Source organism: Bufo bufo, chromosome 5 (genome assembly GCF_905171765.1).
Source record: "Bufo bufo chromosome 5, aBufBuf1.1, whole genome shotgun sequence".
Taxonomy (NCBI): domain Eukaryota; kingdom Metazoa; phylum Chordata; class Amphibia; order Anura; family Bufonidae; genus Bufo; species Bufo bufo.
The window spans coordinates 536,353,428-536,371,472 of NC_053393.1; the positions used below are offsets into that span (position 1 = coordinate 536,353,428).

General features: G+C 40.8%; 1 protein-coding gene across 4 annotated transcripts in view; it reads right to left on the reverse strand.

The window, feature by feature from the left end:
* Positions 1–9,420: 9,420 nt before the first annotated feature.
* THSD7A (thrombospondin type 1 domain containing 7A) overlaps positions 9,421–18,045 on the reverse strand; it is a 520,549-nt gene continuing 511,924 nt past the window's right edge. For 3 of the 4 annotated variants that reach the window (XM_040431278.1, XM_040431276.1, XM_040431277.1), the window contains 3 exons: positions 17,248–17,461; positions 16,221–16,308; positions 9,421–12,438 (listed from right to left, as the gene is read on the reverse strand). In XM_040431278.1, coding sequence (XP_040287212.1) covers positions 12,354–12,438; positions 16,221–16,308; positions 17,248–17,461 — 387 coding nt within the window. In that variant the 3' untranslated portion in view covers positions 9,421–12,353. The remainder of the gene's footprint in view (positions 12,439–16,220; positions 16,309–17,247; positions 17,462–18,045) is intronic. The other variant, XM_040431279.1, reaches the window with a different exon arrangement.

The window sequence follows — 18,045 nt, forward strand, 5'->3', positions numbered from 1 at the left end:
GCCCTCTAGTGGAAATGACATGTGGATACATTGCTTATTTTGAAAAAGTTGAGGGTAAGCTATACCGAAACCTAATACTTTACCCTTTTAGGGCCAAGATTTTTCTAATTTTTACCCCAAAATTCCAGTGCGTTTACATACTTCTGGGGACCATTATTAAGTCCATAGTCACACCAGCACTGATGGCCATACTATCCTCCTCTTTGTACAGTACAGTGATCTGGAAGGGTTAATTACCAGAATCATAGATGTCTCCAATCACAGCATTTGTGTCGGAAATCTGGCTGTGTATTTAATTTTTTTCTGTTCTATATATAAATACTGTATATAACACTAACATATTCCGCCATGTTGTCACCACTCATATCAATCCCTGTTCCGTGTAAGGACCCGTAATATAACGTAGAAGCCAATTAAAAGCTCCTATGGACAAGGTCTTCTCTTCTGTAGAGTGTAAGCTCTTATGATCGAGTCCTCTCTCCTGTAGAATGTAAGCTCTTATAGACAGGGCCCTCTCTCCTGTAAAGTGTAAGCTCTTATGGGAAGGGATCTATATCCTCCAGAGTGTAAGCTCTTATGGGCAGAGACATCTGTCCTGTAGAATGTAAGCTCTTATGGGTAGGGTCCTCCCTTAGGTACAGTGTAAGCTCTTATCAACAGGGTCCTCTCTCCTGTAGAATGTAAGCACTTATCAACAGGGTCCTCTCTCCTGTAAAGTGTACTCTTATCAACAGGGTCCTCTCTCCTGTAAAGTGTACTCTTATCAACAGGGTCCTCTCTCCTGTAAAGTGTAAGCTCATATGGGTAGGGTCCTCTGTCCTGTAGAGTGTAAGCTCTCATGGGAAGGGATCTCTATCCTCCAGAGTGTAAGCTCTTATGAGCAGAGACCTTTCTCCTGTAGAGTGAAAGCTTCTATGGGCAGGGTCCTCTCTCCTGTAGGGTGTAAGCTCTTATGGCGTGGGATCTCTATTCTCCAGGGTGTAAACTGTTATGGGCAGGGACCTCTCTCCTGTAGAGTGTAAGCTCTTATGAGTAGGGTCTTCTCTCCTGTAGGATTTACGCTTTTATGGAATAGTGCCTTTGGCCTGTAAAGTGTAAACTCTTATGGGCAGGGTCCTCTCTTAGGTACAGTGTAAGCTTCTATCTCCTGTAGAGTGTAATCTCTTATGGACAGGGTCCTCTCTTAGGTACAGTGTAAGCTTCTATCTCCTGTAGAGTGTAAGCTCCGAGGGGCAGGGACCTCTCTCCTATAAAGTGTAAACTCTTGGGCAGGACCCTCTCCTGTAGAGTGTAAGCTCTTATGGGAAGATACCTCTCCCTTGTAGAGTGTAAGGCTACTTTCACACTAGCGTTAATATTTTGCGGTATTGAGATCCGTCATAGGGTCTCAATACCGTGAAAAAACGCTTCCGTTTTGTCCCCATTCATTGTCAATGGGGACAGAACGTAACTGAACAGAACGGAGCGCTGCCAAAATGCGGATCCATTTTCTCTGACACAATTGAAAAATGATCCGTCCCCCATTGACTTTCAATGGAGTTTATGACGGATCCGTCTTGGGTATGTTAAAGATAATACAAGCGGATCTGTTCATAACAGATGCAGACGGTTGTATTATCAGTAACGGAAGCGTTTTTGCTGAACCCTGCGAGACCCAGCAAAAACACTAGAGTGAAAGTAGCCTAAGCTCTTATAGGTAGGGTCCTCTCTCCTGTAGAATTTGTGCTTTTATGGACATGGACCTCTCTCCTGTAAAGTGTAAACTCTTATGGGCAGAGTCTTCCCTCCTGTAGAGTGTAAACTCTTATGGGCCTCTATCCTCCAGAATGTAAGCTCTTATGTGCAGGGACCTCTCTTCTGTAGAGTGTTAGCTCTTATGATCAGGGGCCTCTCTCCTGGACAGTGTAAGCTCTTATGGGCAGGGACTTTCCTCCTATAAAGTGTAAGCTCTTAAGAACAGAGTCCTGTCTCCTGTAGAGTGTAAGGTTTTATGTTCAAGGTCTGCCCTCCTGTAGAATGTAAGCTCTTATGGGCAGGCATCTCTATCCTCCAGAGTGTAAGCTCTTATGCGCAGGGACCTCTAGAGTGTAAGCTCTTATGCGCAGGGACCTCTAGAGTGTAAGCTCTTATGGGCTAAGTCCTCTCTCCTGTAAGGGGCCATATCTCATCTTGTATCCAGGTTAGAGGCTGCATATCATCTTGTACCAGATTGGAACTCGTACCTCATCTTGTATACAGGTTAGAAGCTGCATCTCATCTTGTATCCAGACTAGAGGCTGTATCTCATCTTGTATCCAGACTAGAGGCTGTATCTCATCTTGTATCCAGACTAGAGGGTGTATATCATCTTGTATCCAGGCTAGAGGCTGTATATCATCTTGTATCCAGGCTAGAGGCTGTATATCATATTGTTTCCAGGCTAGAGGCTGTATATCATCTTGTTTCCAGGCTAGAGGCTGTATATCATCTTGTTTCCAGGCTAGAGGCTGTATATCATCTTGTATCCAGGCTAGAGGCTGTATATCATCTTGTATCCAGGCTAGAGGCTGTATATCATATTGTATCCAGGCTAGAGGCTGTATATCATCTTGTTTCCAGGCTAGAGGCTGTATATCATCTTGTAACCAGTCTAGAGGCCGTATCTCATCTTGTATACAGGTTAGAGGCTCTATCTGATCTTGTATTCAGACTACAGGCCGTATCTCATCTTGTATACAGGTTAGAGGCTGTATCTCATCTTGTATCCAGGCTAGAGGCTGTATATTATCTTGTATCCAGGTTAGAGGCTGTATCTCATCTTGTATCCCGACTAGAGGCCGTATCTCATCTTGTATCCAGGCTAGAGGCCATATCTCATCTTGTATACAGGTTAGAGGCTGTATCTCATCTTGTATCCCGACTAGAGGCCGTATCTCATCTTGTATCCAGGCTAGAGGCTGTATCTCATCTTGTATCCAGGCTAGAGGCCGTATCTCATCTTGTATCCAGGCTAGAAGCCGTATCTCATCTTGTATCCAGGCTACAGGCCGTATCTCATCTTGTCTCCAGGCTACAGGCCGTATCTCATCTTGTCTCCAGGCTAGAGGCCGTATCTCATCTTGTCTCCAGGCTAGAGGCCGTATATCATCTTGTCTCCAGGCTAGAGGCCGTATCTCATCTTGTCTCCAGGCTAGAGGCCATATCTTATCTTGTATACAGGTTAGAGGCTCTATCTGATCTTGTATCCAGACTACAGGCCGTATCTCATCTTGTATCAAACTTCTCCTTTCGCTTTAAGATGGTGATCACTTCCATTTATCATTACAATCACATATAGAAAGCTTCATTCCAGCATCTCTTTGTTGGTGCATTTTTTTTCAATGAGTGTATTTATATGGACATGATTTTGCTTTATAAATGTGTTCCATGTACTCGCGGTACAGCATTGCTTATCTGGGTCATCATATCTGGACACTGAGCTCAATTTAGCACTGATTTAGCCCAACTAGGTCCTACAATGGAGGTTGGAATCCGAGATTACATTTTGGACCTTTCTATTTACCTTCATCAGCTGCATATAGGGTATTTCTTGAAACTATGGCACAAAAACATAATGACGCGAACAACACAATTTGATTCATTTTTTTATTTTTATTTACATATTCTAGGTTACAAAAAGAAATGTACAAAAAATAAAGTTAAATGATACATTACAGAATGTACAAATGAACAGAAGAGTAAACATTCCACGGACAGGAACATGACTTAAACATTCATGGAAAATCCATTGGTCGGAGGTCGCATGAGTCTGAGCAATGGACTGCAAGTGTAAAGGTCTGGTTAATATCACTTTCAGACTGAAATAATTTTGTCTGCCCCAGTGAATATTTTAGTTTCGGTAAATTTAGAGTTTATATCACAGTTATAAATTATATAGAATTGTTATATTAGCTTTAGCACGGATTTGAGTAAAGCCTGTATTACACCAACAAATTATCTGACCAATGATTGGTGAGAAAATCCGTTGATAATTTGTAGGTTACAAGAAACATTGAAACATGAAAGAAAAGAAAGTAGGACTGCAGGATCAGACTACATAGGGCTTGTTTGTAGTCTGTAACCATGGAGACACATAGGTCTCTATAGGAGCAGTAGACACAAAACCTTAGAATATTTATGAAATTGTTGCTTTTTTAAACTCCAGAAAATGGTTGCAAAGGTGGAACCACCCTTGAAATGCCACCTTCAACAATCACTTGTAAAATGTATTGTTTTTCACTGCTTCAACTATTTGTTTTATCTCTGTATTGCTGAAATTCTCTGCTACAAGGGAACCACCAACAAGCTGCTGTTGATGGATCTTGTCATCCTTTTTATGTACTTTATGCTCGCTTCTGCCTGCCTTTCTAACAAAAGGAACACTCAAATATGTATCCATGAGATCAATGAGCAAAAGAAATAAACCTGACTGCAGCTCTGGATGTGAATGGAGTATAAAACCTGATTTAACCCCTGATGAATACACACCTCTTATAAATACTGCATATAATTATATACCGTGAAAAAAATGGTCCGAAAAGAGTCACCATTTAGAAGCTTTCCACAAACAGCAATCATCACCTGTCCATAGAATAGGTGATAAATATATGATCACTGTAGGTCTGAGTCCTGGAATCTTCACCAATCACAAGGATGGGGGTCCTTAAAGGGGTTTTTACGCAAATTTCAAGCAAGCACATGAATCTGAATAGTTGTGTGACGGCATGTAACTAAAATTTATCGCTACTGAGTTATTTATTGAAATCCATCTGTGTAGCGCCACCTGCTGTTTCCTCTTTTTCTAATTTCTCTGCCCTGCCCAATGAGATGGAAGCACATGCTCAGTTCCATCCTTCAACTGCCACCAGCTATAGCAGACAGGACGAGCCTCCTAATAAAGGACACCCCCCGTGAGCTGTGATAGGGAGAAAGCTGCAGCTGAAAGGACACCCCCCCCGAGCTGTGATAGAGAGAAATCTGCAGCTGAAAGGACACACCCCCTGAGCTGTGATAGGGAGAAAGCTGCAGCTGAAAGGATACACCCCCTGAGCTGTGATAGGGAGAAAGCTGCAGCTGAAAGGACACACCCCCTGAGCTGTGATAGGGAGAAAGCTGCAGCTGAAAGGACACACCCCCTGAGCTGTGATAGAGAGAAAGCTGCAGCTGAAAGGACACACACCCTGAGCTGTGATAGGGAGAAAGCTGCAGCTGAAAGGATACACCCCCTGAGCTGCCAACTTGAAATAAATCTAGCAGAACAATTGAAGCAATGAATAGGGAGATCTCTGGACTCATGTGATGTACAGGGCTGGTTCTAGCTTTTTAAATAGAAATTATCATCCACTATATGATGTATGATTTTCATTTTAATCATGGGATAACCCCTTTAACCCCCCTACGCGAATGAATAGGCTATGTGCATGTGTGCCCACTGCTCCATTTACTTCTATGGGACTGCTGGAGATACGGGCAATCAAGGGCTATCTCCATCAGTCCCACATGTGCACCACCAGTACATTCACTCAGGGAACTCGGGAACCCCCTGATCTCATGATCGGAAGCAGTCTTAGCGGTCACACCCCCATGGTCATACATTAATCACCTAGCAGGTCACTTTTTGTTCGTCGACCACCCCCTTTATTAAGGAATTTCATGTATGACTTACATTACTGGTTGGAGGTTGCGATTTTGGTGATTCTTTCTTTCTGCAACAATGCACTAAGAATACATTTTAACCAACTGTATATGAAGTTGTCTGGCGCCATACGAGGCGGCATGTGCCATGGTTCATATTGGCGCCTCGTGTAACTCTCCACCTTCAGATTGCTTCTCCAATGCAAAAATTGATAAATATATATTTTGAATTTTTTTTTAATGACTATTTTTGAAATATTACTGAAAGTCGAGGAATATAATGTAACTGACCTGGCTATACTGCAAACAAGTGCTAACTGCTAGATACTGTTCATGACTCTGCTATAGGTAGGTGCTATGAAGTCGAGGTATAGGTGGACTGTTGGTACAGGTACATGGATATACAGTAGTAGTCACACTTCACATTTACCGTAATATGTCAGCTGGATATTTCTGTGTGTAGATACAACAGCTCACCATATAATGCATTGGAAGCCAACGTAGAGCCGAAGAGAGATTAAACACAATAAGGCAGATAGGAAGCGTTTGCTATCTTGTCACAAATATATATTATTACGGTTATTATTAACGTTACATCATTCGTTTCATTCCGAGGCGGATCTTTCCTCTACGCAAACACTATTCTATGACCTTGGTCTTAAAGTAAATGTCCACTTTTTCACACCAAGCTGTTTAGGTGTGATATTCTGTGCTAATTTCTTTCTTAATCTATCTCCATAATGGTCAGATCAGACACAGAGCTCCGAATCCCCAGCATAGACATAGAGTTAAATATTGTCCACTTCCCTATCTGCAGTCACCACTAGAGGGAGCTTGGGAGCTTACTTCATAAGGCTTGTACATTGAACTGCAGGAGATCACAGTATTAAGCATCCTAGCTCCCCCTAGTGGCAGATGCAGAGGAAAAGGATTTTTATCATTTATCTGTATGCCTATGCAGTGGATTTTGAGGCTTGATAGATGAATGTTTTTGTTTTTTTTTGTTCTAGATTTAAGATGAATGATTTTTTATCACTATTTTTAAGGCATGCATTACAATTGTCTAAATTTCATGGCACCTACAATTTTGTGTTCAACCTTTTAGGCTCACACTTAATGGGGTATTCCTATCTCAGACATGTACGTCATAGTGCTAGGATATGCCATCTACAGGGGTGGATTGGCCATAGACCTTACAGGGAAATTTACGTGGGCCGATGCCAAGGAAGCCACCTGGGTCCTCCTCACGGTCGGTCAGTGGAAGTTTTTGGTTATGTATTTTGTGCTGCTGGCAGTATTTTGTGATGGACTGTGGTATTTGGCTCTGTTGAGGTGGTATAATGTGCCACAATATGGTATTGATGGCCCCCTTTACTTCTGTTGGCCCTGCCTTCCATCAATTTGGACCCAACTACAAAACGGGGCCACTTTTAGTACTTTTTCCTGGGCCACTTTAAGTTCCCAGTCCGCCCCTGGCCATCAATGTCAGGTAGGTGCAGGACCCACCTCTGGGGTAAAGGAGAGGACACCATGCATGTGCGACCCACCCAGAAATAGCCGAGTGCTGGCTTAGCTATTTCCAGCAGACTCATAGTGGTGAATGGAGAGGTGGCTGCGCATGCGCTGTGCTCTTTCCATTCAATTCTATGGGACGACTTAATAGCCAAGCGAGCACACTTCAATTCGGGGCCAAGTTCTGGAGATCGGAGCAGATTCCAGAGGTGAGAACCGCACCTAACATTGATTGCATATCCTACCGATGTGCCATCAATGTCTGAGATGGCGATACCCCTTTAAAGGGATTCTGTCACCTAGATTTTGCATGTAGAGCCGTTTATAGGGTTAGACAGATCTCCTATAGCATGTCCGCAATATATCTTTACCGTAGATATGAATGCTTCAGTTTATTCTGAAAATCGATTTTATCAATATGCAAATTACCTCTGAAAGGAGCCCAAGGGGCTGTTCCTAATATCTCTGGAGCCCAGCCATGCCCATTCTGAAGGAGCACTGCGGGGGCGGTGCAGAATAGACGCGGCTCTAGATACGTTAGGAACAGCCCCTTGGGTTCCTCTCAGAGGTAATTTGCATATTGGTAAAATCGATTTTTTAAATAAACTAAAGCTAAAGGACATGCTATAGGAGATCCAGCAGACCCTATAAACGGATCTATATGCAAAGTTTAGGTGACAGAATCCCCAAAAAGACTAACCATATTGTAATTCAGAGTTGGTGATGTCACGACACAAAAGTTGAAATTATAAAAACAAAATACCACAAAGAAAAGTAAAAATATACCACATAAAAAAAAAGATAAAATGTTTTAAAATTCCATGAAAAATAAAATAAATTAATTTAACAAATTAAATTTGAAAATAAAAGAATTTTAAAAATATAAATGTTTTAATATACCGTACACAAAAGCAAAATTAATTACGCTGAACATGAAAAAAATAGAAATTTCACATTAAATTTCAAATAAAAATAAACATAAAATACACATAAAATATTCATTTATGCATTATATTGACGTCACATTAAACATAATAACTTTGATGTACATAAGCATTAAAATTATTTTAACATACTGTATTCAGACAAAAGAAAATCCCAGTATTTTTTTTTTTAGTTTTCACCGTTTTCCGGTATTTGGCACTCAGGATTGGTTAGTGAAACGTTAGAAACCAGCAAGAAGAAGTTAACAGTTAGAAGACATGTAATAACTATATTATTAGCAGATTTAATAGCAATGTAAGTCCAACAGAAGAAATGTTCAGTGAACCATTAAAGAGGTTGCCTAGGATAAGACGTATAGCTTCTTTCTTCTAGAAACAGCACCACACCTGTCCACAGGTTGTGTTTGGTATTGCAGCCCTGCTCAACTGAAGGAAAAAGGGGCTGAGCTGGAAGAACGCATCCAAGTTCTTTAAATCCTGGACAACCCCTTTAAATATATTCGAGAAAACCAATGGATGGTGGTAACAAAATGTACATGTCGCTAAAATATTAATGTTATGATATAAAGCTACTATTTAAAGGGGTTTTCTGATATTGATGACCTGTCCTCCGGATAGGTCATCATTGTCACATCTGCGGGGGTCCGACTGACAGCACCTCCAATGATCAACTGTTTGAAGAGGCTGAGACGCTCGGGTCAGCACAATGACCTCTTCCTAGGCCAGTGAGATCACGTTGATCTGTCACTTGGCCTAAGGGTAGCTCAGTCCTATTCAAGTCAATGGAGCTGAGCTGCAATACCAAGCACAACCACTATACAATGGGCGGCGCTGTGCTTGCTAAGCTACGAGGAGGTTGCAGCCTCCAGTTGATCGGGTGGGGGGGGGTGATGTCACGTGTCGGACCTCAACCGATGCGATATCAGAATCTTGGAAACGCCTTTAACTGGGGTATTTCATCCAATTCCATGTATCATGTAGCCACTCGGTAGGAAATACAAGCAAAAGATATGACTGCTGGGTTTACCCAACGATCATTGGACTAAGAGACCCAAGACTCCCTTGACTTCCAAACTACCACCTCAACCGTGATAAGGAGGAGCATAGGAGAAATCTACAGGAATTACCGATGAGCACTCCCACTACTACTCCACGTAACTCCTGCTCATGGGCAAAGACCACCATTCTAGTGATCAGCGGGGGTTCCCTCAGTCAGACCTCACCAATCTAATATTTATTGCCTATCCAGTGGATAGGTGATACCTGTTCTTGGCTGAAATACCCCTTAAAATGCTAAGGGTTCAGGCAGTAATACCCCTTAAAATGCTAAGGGTTCAGGCAGTAAAGAGTTAAAAAGCATACATATGTATTGTTCAGTAAGCCATAATATGTGACTGACTTACTGTACTTTTTATACTTTACAATAGATGTAAAATTCAGCAAAACGGTAAAAAAAAAAAAAATAATGTAAACTCTAAGTTCTTACAGATCGGCAGTCAGTAGAGGAGGCGAAAGATATTCATTTACGTCACTTTTTTTTAGGATTTATATGGGTAGATACACAGATAATGTTCATCTGTTCAACTGGTGGTGTCTTGATTTACGGCAATTTTTATTAAATGAGTTGTATTAGACTTTTCTATATTTTCATCTAATATGACCTTACACTTATAAGTGTAAATACATTTCTTACATACCTAATTAAATAAGCATTGAATTAAATAATTATATCATTATTACATTAAATAAATTAAAAGAATGTAACTTGTAAAAGGACAATTATTACGAAAAAGTATAAATAAAAACTAAATTAAACCAGAAATCGATGTTCCGGATCCTCATATCTTCATCAAGTGGTTATAAAGAGTGTCTCTGGAGGACCTGTCCTGCATTACACACACACAACCCACTGATATGAATGGACACTGTGTAATATTTAATTTCACCTATGGTGGCGCCGCAGGGAAATTGAAAACGTACAGCCATGTTTCCTCACAGATTACACCAGATCACTGGGGTTCCAGCAGGAGGACAATTTGTGATCAGCTTATTGTTTAAAGAGGACCTGACACCTCTCGTGACAAGCCTTTTTTTACTATGTATTTGTATCCCACATAAAATGACAATTCTGGAGCATTCCTCTATTGCTCTTACTAGAAGTTTATGGGTGTTACCAGTTGGAGGTGTGTCTCTGCACGGTCTCACGTTGTCCAATCAGTAATGGCAATGGCTGGCTGTCCAGGAACACACCACTTTGACAAATGGGGAAATGGTAACACCCTCGTTGGCAATTTACTGATTAATTTATAGTAGGAATATTAGAGGAACCACACAGCATGCTGTTGTAAGAAAATATGTTCCAAAATTGTTATCTCATGGGGAATGCAGGTAGTTAATAAACCTGACGTTTCAGGAGACGTCACAGGTCCTCTTTAAGGGACCTTTCTAGCAAGTAGGGAATGTTCAAAACAAAGAACCCCATTGGATCATGGGGGGGGGGAGGTCTGACCACTGGAACCTCCAGCAATCCTGAGAACAAGGTGTCCTGAGTCCTCTCTTTGAATGTAATGCTAGTGCGTAAGTCCACCTCTTCATTCACTTCTATGGGACTGACACAGATAGAGCTCCGTCAGTCCCATAGAAGTGAATGGAGCAGTGGACTGACATGTGCACTAGGATTCCATTCAGAGAAAATACTCAGGTCTCCTTCCCTCTGATATCACTGGGGTTAGAGGGTTGGACCCTCTGCGATCTGATGCTTACTTTTTACTATTTTGGGATAATCCCTTTAAGTGTCATAATACATTTTTATTTTTCAATTTAAAATTAATAGGACTATTTTTTGAATTTTTTATTTTCTTAAAAAAACAACAAAGAAAGGGGGCTTCCTATGGGCTTTAATGAATTTATGGAAAAGCTGCAAGAATTTGTGACTGAAATAACTTATAGGGTTCGTCTTAAATCTAGACATGGAGGGTTGTTGACAAACAAGGGACACAACTTCATCTAACTAGAAAAAGAGCTGATTTATGTACAGATTGTAGATCCCATCACAAAACTCTACTCTCATTCAAGGTTTTCCATTTTTGTTTTTCCTTTTACAATTGTCAAATGGTGTGTCTAGCACAAGACACCTTATGAAAAGAGGCATTTTCTATGGCAATTCTAGATAAGTGCATAACATGCTGCACTAATATAGTGCAAGTCCCGCCTTGCATACAGCAAAACGAGATGTAGGCAAGAGTAGGAGAGTTAGAGAAAGTAGAAACATGGTGTAATTTACAAGCGTCTACTTTCAGAGGGTAGCTACAAAAAAATACTGCATCTTGCTGACGTGTTTCATGATGTTCTGGCACAAAAAAAGTGAGATTTGGTTGGTCCTGTGGTCCCATACTTTTCCTAAAGTTCAGACTGGTTTGTAAACTGCTCAAGTGTTTTCTCTAAGATCAGTCTCGAAGATCAGTCTCAAAGATCAATCTAGAAGATCAGACTTGATGGTCAGTCTCAAATATCAACCTTGAAGATAAGACTCAATGATCAGTCTCGAAGATCAATCTCGAAGATCAGACTCGATGATCAGTCTTGAAGATAAGTCTCAAAGATCAATCACGAAGATCAGACTTGATGGTCAGTCTCAAAGATGAATCTCAAAGATGATACTTGATGGTCAGTCTCAAAGATAAATCTCAAAGATCAGACTTGATGATCTGTCTCTAAGATCAATCTCGAAGATCAGACTCGATGATTAGTCTTAAAGATAAGTTTTAAAGACCAATCTCAAATATCAGACTCAAAGATTAGTCTTTAAGATCAGTCTTGAAGATCAATCTTGACGATCAGACTTGATGATCAGTCTCAAATATCAGTCTGGAAGATCAACCTCAAAGGTCAGTCTCGAAAATCAATCTTGAAGATCAGTCTCGAAGATCAATCTTTGTTGTCATAGAGATATTTACATCGAACCCCAAAACGGAGACACCAATAAAGTTATTTGATGTCCATGTTGTTGAGATCTCAGTGTATGGCATAGGTTCATGCGTATTGGTTACATGGGGTAAAGTCTTGCAACAGACCAAGTAGTATGTACATTTATGAGAAGACGGTTTCCCGCAAAATAAATGTTTTTGGGGTTCAAAAACATTGCATCTCTCCAGACTGTGCTTAAGCTGCCGCCATCCTCACGACATTATTTTCTTGTCACTTTCCAAGAAGGAATGTATATATGTTCAAGACTGCTCGTCTCTTTTACATGTCGGCGTCCCCATCATAAGCCAACGTCAATGGCTTCAGGCGGTTGTTTTGTCTTCTCGGGGGTTTCTTTGGCTTCTTACTGTAAGCAACAAAGGAATAACAACTTTGATATATGGGGACAAATATAAGCAGAACATGTAAAGAAACTGATTTTTTCCCAATATTAGTCTCCTTAAAGGGCACCCGTCAGCCGGATCAGCCTTATTAAACTAGGGATAGTGTCTGATAGGGTTGATAATGCTGATCAAAATGATACCTATCTTGTGAAAATCGATTGCGTCACTCCTAAAAAAAAAGACTTATATTCTTTATACAAATGAGGGCTTCAGTAAACCAAGAGGTGGAGCCTATCCCCACTGTGCACCTCAGCTTTCCAGTACTGGCCACACCCCTCAGTAACTCCCATTGTAGTGGATGGGAGCTACACAAACAGTGTATCAGAAAACGCTACGTTGCTTCCGTAACTACCAGAGTTATGAAAGCATAACTGCTTGTTCTGCAACGCTGTTTGCGTAAACAAAGAACTTACAAAAGTAAAAATTTAACAATGATGGAAATGGTGTTTAATTTTCCGTTGTTGTATTACCTTTTGGCCTAAAAAATAACAGTATACAATCAATAAATTAGATGTGCCCTAAAATGGTTACATTACAAAAACATGTGGTATTAATGGGTTTATATAAATATATGGGTATATATATATATATATATAAAATCATATATATTTATGAAATATTTATGATTTTTATTTTAAATTTACTTGATGACAGCTCATTCTCCAGAGTACACAATAAGCCATTACTCCAGTATACCTTTCAGGCCGGGTTGACATCACCATTTAGTTTTCCGTTCTTCTGATCCGTCAGAAGAAAAGAAAAAAAAAATCTTTCAAAAATGTTCATTTTGAGTATCAGTTATGCTCATTTTGTATCCATCTTTGTCTGAAGTAAGTCTTGCTGACGCACAACTCCCGGGGACACAATTGTCTTTTTAACCCCTTAGTGACATCATTAATTTTAGCCTTAAGGATCAGTAACATTTTCCAACTTGGTTTTACAGCAGTCATAACTTTTAAATTTTCCCTTCTAAATTTTTTTTAATTTTGCAGGATTTTTTTTAGGAACGATTTTGGTGTATATTAAAGATGAGAAAAAAAACGGCAATTTTAACATTATTTTGTGAAATGTATTTACGGCGTACACTGTGTGGTATAAATAACATAACTTTATTATGTGGGTCACTACAGTGATGATAATATCAAACTTCCATGTTTTTATTACTTTTCCTTTCCTGCTGCAGGCTGTCTGCTCACCAACTGCCCCCCCCCCCCCCCCTCCATACTGAAGGCGAAGGCGGGCAGCTGCTTTACCTGCTCATATCTCACACCTCAGGCAGAACAGTTAAAGGGGTATTCCCAACTCAGACAATGGGGGCATATCACTAGTACGGTCTGATAGGTGCAGTAACTACATCTCGTAAAGAAAGAGGGCGCACTGCACGTGCTCAGACGCCCTCTGTTCATTTCTATTGGGCCCCAAAAATAGCCAAGTACTGGCTCGGCTATTTTTTATCGGCCCTATTGAAGTGAATGGAGGCGGTGGCTGCGCAAGCGCAGTGCACCCTCCTTCACTTTGCTGGCTCAGAGGTGGGACCCGCACCTATCAGATAATGGGGGCATATCCTAGCGGTATGCCCCCATTGTCTGAGATGGGAATATCCCTTTCAAAGAGCCCAAACTGAGCTCAGGGAAAACCGTTAGGTGGTTAAGGAAAAGTGTAAATTTTTTCATACAGTTTTTCTGAATTAAAAAAGCTAAAAGAAATAAGACAATAACATAATAATAATAATCAAATAATAGAATAATAATATAATGCTAAATAATATAATATTCGGAAAGCAAATAATAATACAGTTATCATAAAATATGATACACCCTGTACAGAATTATTAGGCAAATGAGTATTTTGACCACATCATCCTCTTTATGCATGTTGTCTTACTCCAAGCTGTATAGGCTCGAAAGCCTACTACCAATTAAGCATATTAGGTGATGTGCATCTCTGTAATGAGAATGGGTGTGGTCTAATGACATCAACACCCTATATTAGGTGTGCATAATTATTAGGCAACTTTCCTAATGGGTCAAAAGAAGGACTTGACAGGCTCAGAAAAGTCCAAAATAGTGAGATATCTTGCAGAGGGATGCAGCACTCTTAAAATTGCAAAGCTTCTGAAGCGTGATCATCGAACAATCAAGCGTTTCATTCAAGATAGTCAACAGGGTCGCAAGAAGCGTGTGGAAAAACCAAGGCGCAAAATAACTGCCCATGAACTGAGAAAAGTCAAGCGTGCAGCTGCCAAGATGCCACTTGCCACTTGCCACCAGTTTGGCCATATTTCAGAGCTGCAACATCACTGGAGTGCCCAAAAGCACAAGGTGTGCAATACTCAGAGACATGGCCAAGGTAAGAAAGGCTGAAAGACGACCACCACTGAACAAGACACACAAGCTGAAACGTCAAGACTGGGCCAAGAAATATCTCAAGACTGATTTTTCTAAGGTTTTATGGACTGATGAAATGAGAGTGAGTCTTGATGGGCCAGATGGATGGGCCCGTGGCTGGATTGGTAAAGGGCAGAGAGCTCCAGTCCGACTCAGATGCCAGCAAGGTGGAGGTGGAGTACTGGTTTGGGCTGGTATCATCAAAGATGAGCTTGTGGGGCCTTTTCGGGTTGAGGATGGAGTCAAGCTCAACTCCCAGTCCTACTGCCAGTTTCTGGAAGACACTTTCTTCAAGCAGTGGTACAGGAAGAAGTCTGCATCCTTCAAGAAAAACATGATTTTCATGCAGGACAATGCTCCATCACACGCGTCCAAGTACTCCACAGCGTGGCTGGCAAGAAAGGGTATAAAAGAAGAAAATCTAATGACATGGCCTCCTTGTTCACCTGATCTGAACCCCATTGAGAACCTGTGGTCCATCATCAAATGTGAGATTTACAAGGAGGGAAAACAGTACACCTCTCTGAACAGTGTCTGGGAGGCTGTGGTTGCTGCTGCACGCAATGTTGATGGTGAACAGATCAAAACACTGACAGAATCCATGGATGGCAGGCTTTTGAGTGTCCTTGCAAAGAAAGGTGGCTATATTGGTCACTGATTTGTTTTTGTTTTGTTTTTGAATGTCAGAAATGTATATTTGTGAATGTTGAGATGTTATATTGGTTTCACTGGTAAAAATAAATAATTGAAATGGGTATATATTTGTTTTTTGTTAAGTTGCCTAATAATTATGCACAGTAATAGTCACCTGCACACACAGATATCCCCCTAAAATAGCTAAAACTAAAAACAAACTAAAAACTACTTCCAAAAATATTCAGCTTTGATATTAATGAGTTTTTTGGGTTCATTGAGAACATGGTTGTTGTTCAATAATAAAATTAATCCTCAAAAATACAACTTGCCTAATAATTCTGCACTCCCTGTACAATATGTACAGTTATGTTAAAATGATTTTTATACAATAACTTGGACTACAATAATGTACAAAAATATACTGTATATTCAAAAAAAAATATAACGTGCTGTACTGCCTTACTATGTGCCATGCACACGGTGCCTAATTTGGCACATTTTAAGCCACTTCCCTTTTCTAGACACTTTTGAAAATATAAAGGCGTAAAATGTGTAAAAAACATATAATAAATTTGGCATGGTGCTTGTACACCATGTAAAAAGAACAATTCCGGTGCATATAACGTAGTAAATCTCCATCACAGACTATGTGACTAATTTATAATATTTCATATAACATTTTAGAAACGATGGATAACACGTATAACGTCATGAAGACTCACCAAGCCAGATAGATCATAGAAACCACAAATAAGAGCAATACAAAGGCACCTGCAGCGACCCCGTACACCCAGGTCTTCAGCTTTCCGTCTGGAAGGAGCGAATGTTAGTTTTGGTTAGTACTATGTTGTTACATCGCTGAATATGCATAAAGCTGATTAGCTGTATTAAAGTGTTAATGCAATGTCACAATTTCTCCTTATTGTCATCCCTACCTGTTTATTTAAAAAAAAAAAGGCACAGATGACAATGGGAGGAGACCGTGATAACTGGATAACGAAGCCATCTTCCTGAGGTCAGTGTTTTTTAAGGTAACTTTTATTTATGTATTTTTGATATATTATTTTTGTGTATATTACATGCAAAAAAAACGAAACAAAGCAAAGCAATCCTACTTCAGAAGGCGTCCACTAGAGATGGGGAAATTTCTTAAAAGTTTGATTAGGCTGATTCACCGAATAAAATAAAAAAATTTGCTTTGTGCCGAATTTCTTCGTCACGAGGCGCATTTTTTTGTAAGTAGCGGGTGCAATGACACGGAGCTGCGATAGTGCTGCCCCCATCATTGTACCCCTCAGATGCCGCGTTCATACATGATCGTGGCATCTGAGTGTAAAATCAGTGTGAAATTAAGAATACATTTTTTTTAATGAAACTTACCGCCTCCATTTGCTCGCGACCGGCCGGCGCCGCCATCTTGCTTGAAGTTCTCAGCCGAAATCCTGTGCGGCACGAGATAACGTCATCACGCCGGCCGGCGTGATGATGTAATCTCGCGCCGCACACGTGATTTCGGCCGAGATCTTCAAGCAAGATGGAGGCTGGCGGCCCGTCGCGAGCAAATGGAGGCGGTAAGTTTGAATTTTTTGTTTTTTATACTATATCAGGTTAAATCGATTCGCTGACACAAAGCACGAGGAAATTCGGCCTCTAGGTGAATCAAATTGATCCTGAAATTTGGATCTAATTCCACTTTGTGGGGTTTGATTTGCTCATCTAGTGTCCACAGCTACCAATACTTTCACTTACCTGACCCGAATGGCTGCAAAAACCATGTCCTGCCCCCATAGCCTGACTGACTGCTGGAGGGTTGGGTTGGGTTAATGGCTCTGCTTGTTTTAACATCTCCTTTCTTGTCCCCACTAGTGGGTAAGATCACTACAGGAATCAGAGTGCACTGGTCAAGCGTCCCATCGGAGGAGGTGACTTCTGTGTAGCCGTCTTCACAGCCACATGACCTAGTCTTAAAATGAAGGAAGTATGAAAAAAAAAAAAAAATCAGGAATTTGCGCCATGATGACTGAACGATTGAAATGAGAAGTATTAACATTAGAGTATCTTCCTTCTGTGCTAAGATAAGACTGTTTGAAGGTACAGGCCGGAAGACTGAGGCTGCACTACTGAGAAACTCTGATCAAGCGTCCTCTTATGGATCTTGTGTAGCAGAGATATACGCACATTTTCCACCATTCAAGCCAGTCAGGATGTACACATTGATGTGGGTGGTGATCTGGATCCACACAAGCTCTCTAGAACAATAGGACCGATCCGCAAATAGGGTTGGGCTTATGGAAACGCCACTGCAAAGTGGGAGGATTGTGGGCATTCTGGTGCACTTTGGGTTCGTGGGACTGGGCGTAAATGGAATCACATCCACAGACACACAGTTTTAAGGGGAGTTTCCCAATTTTTTGCCTCAATCATCCAGTTGCTGGGGGGGGGGGGGGGGGGGGAGTGCAGTATCTTTTTAAATAAATGTAAAAAAAATGGTGCCCATCATCTACTGGATTAGTCCAATAGATAACAGCTTTGTATACCTACCCCCTC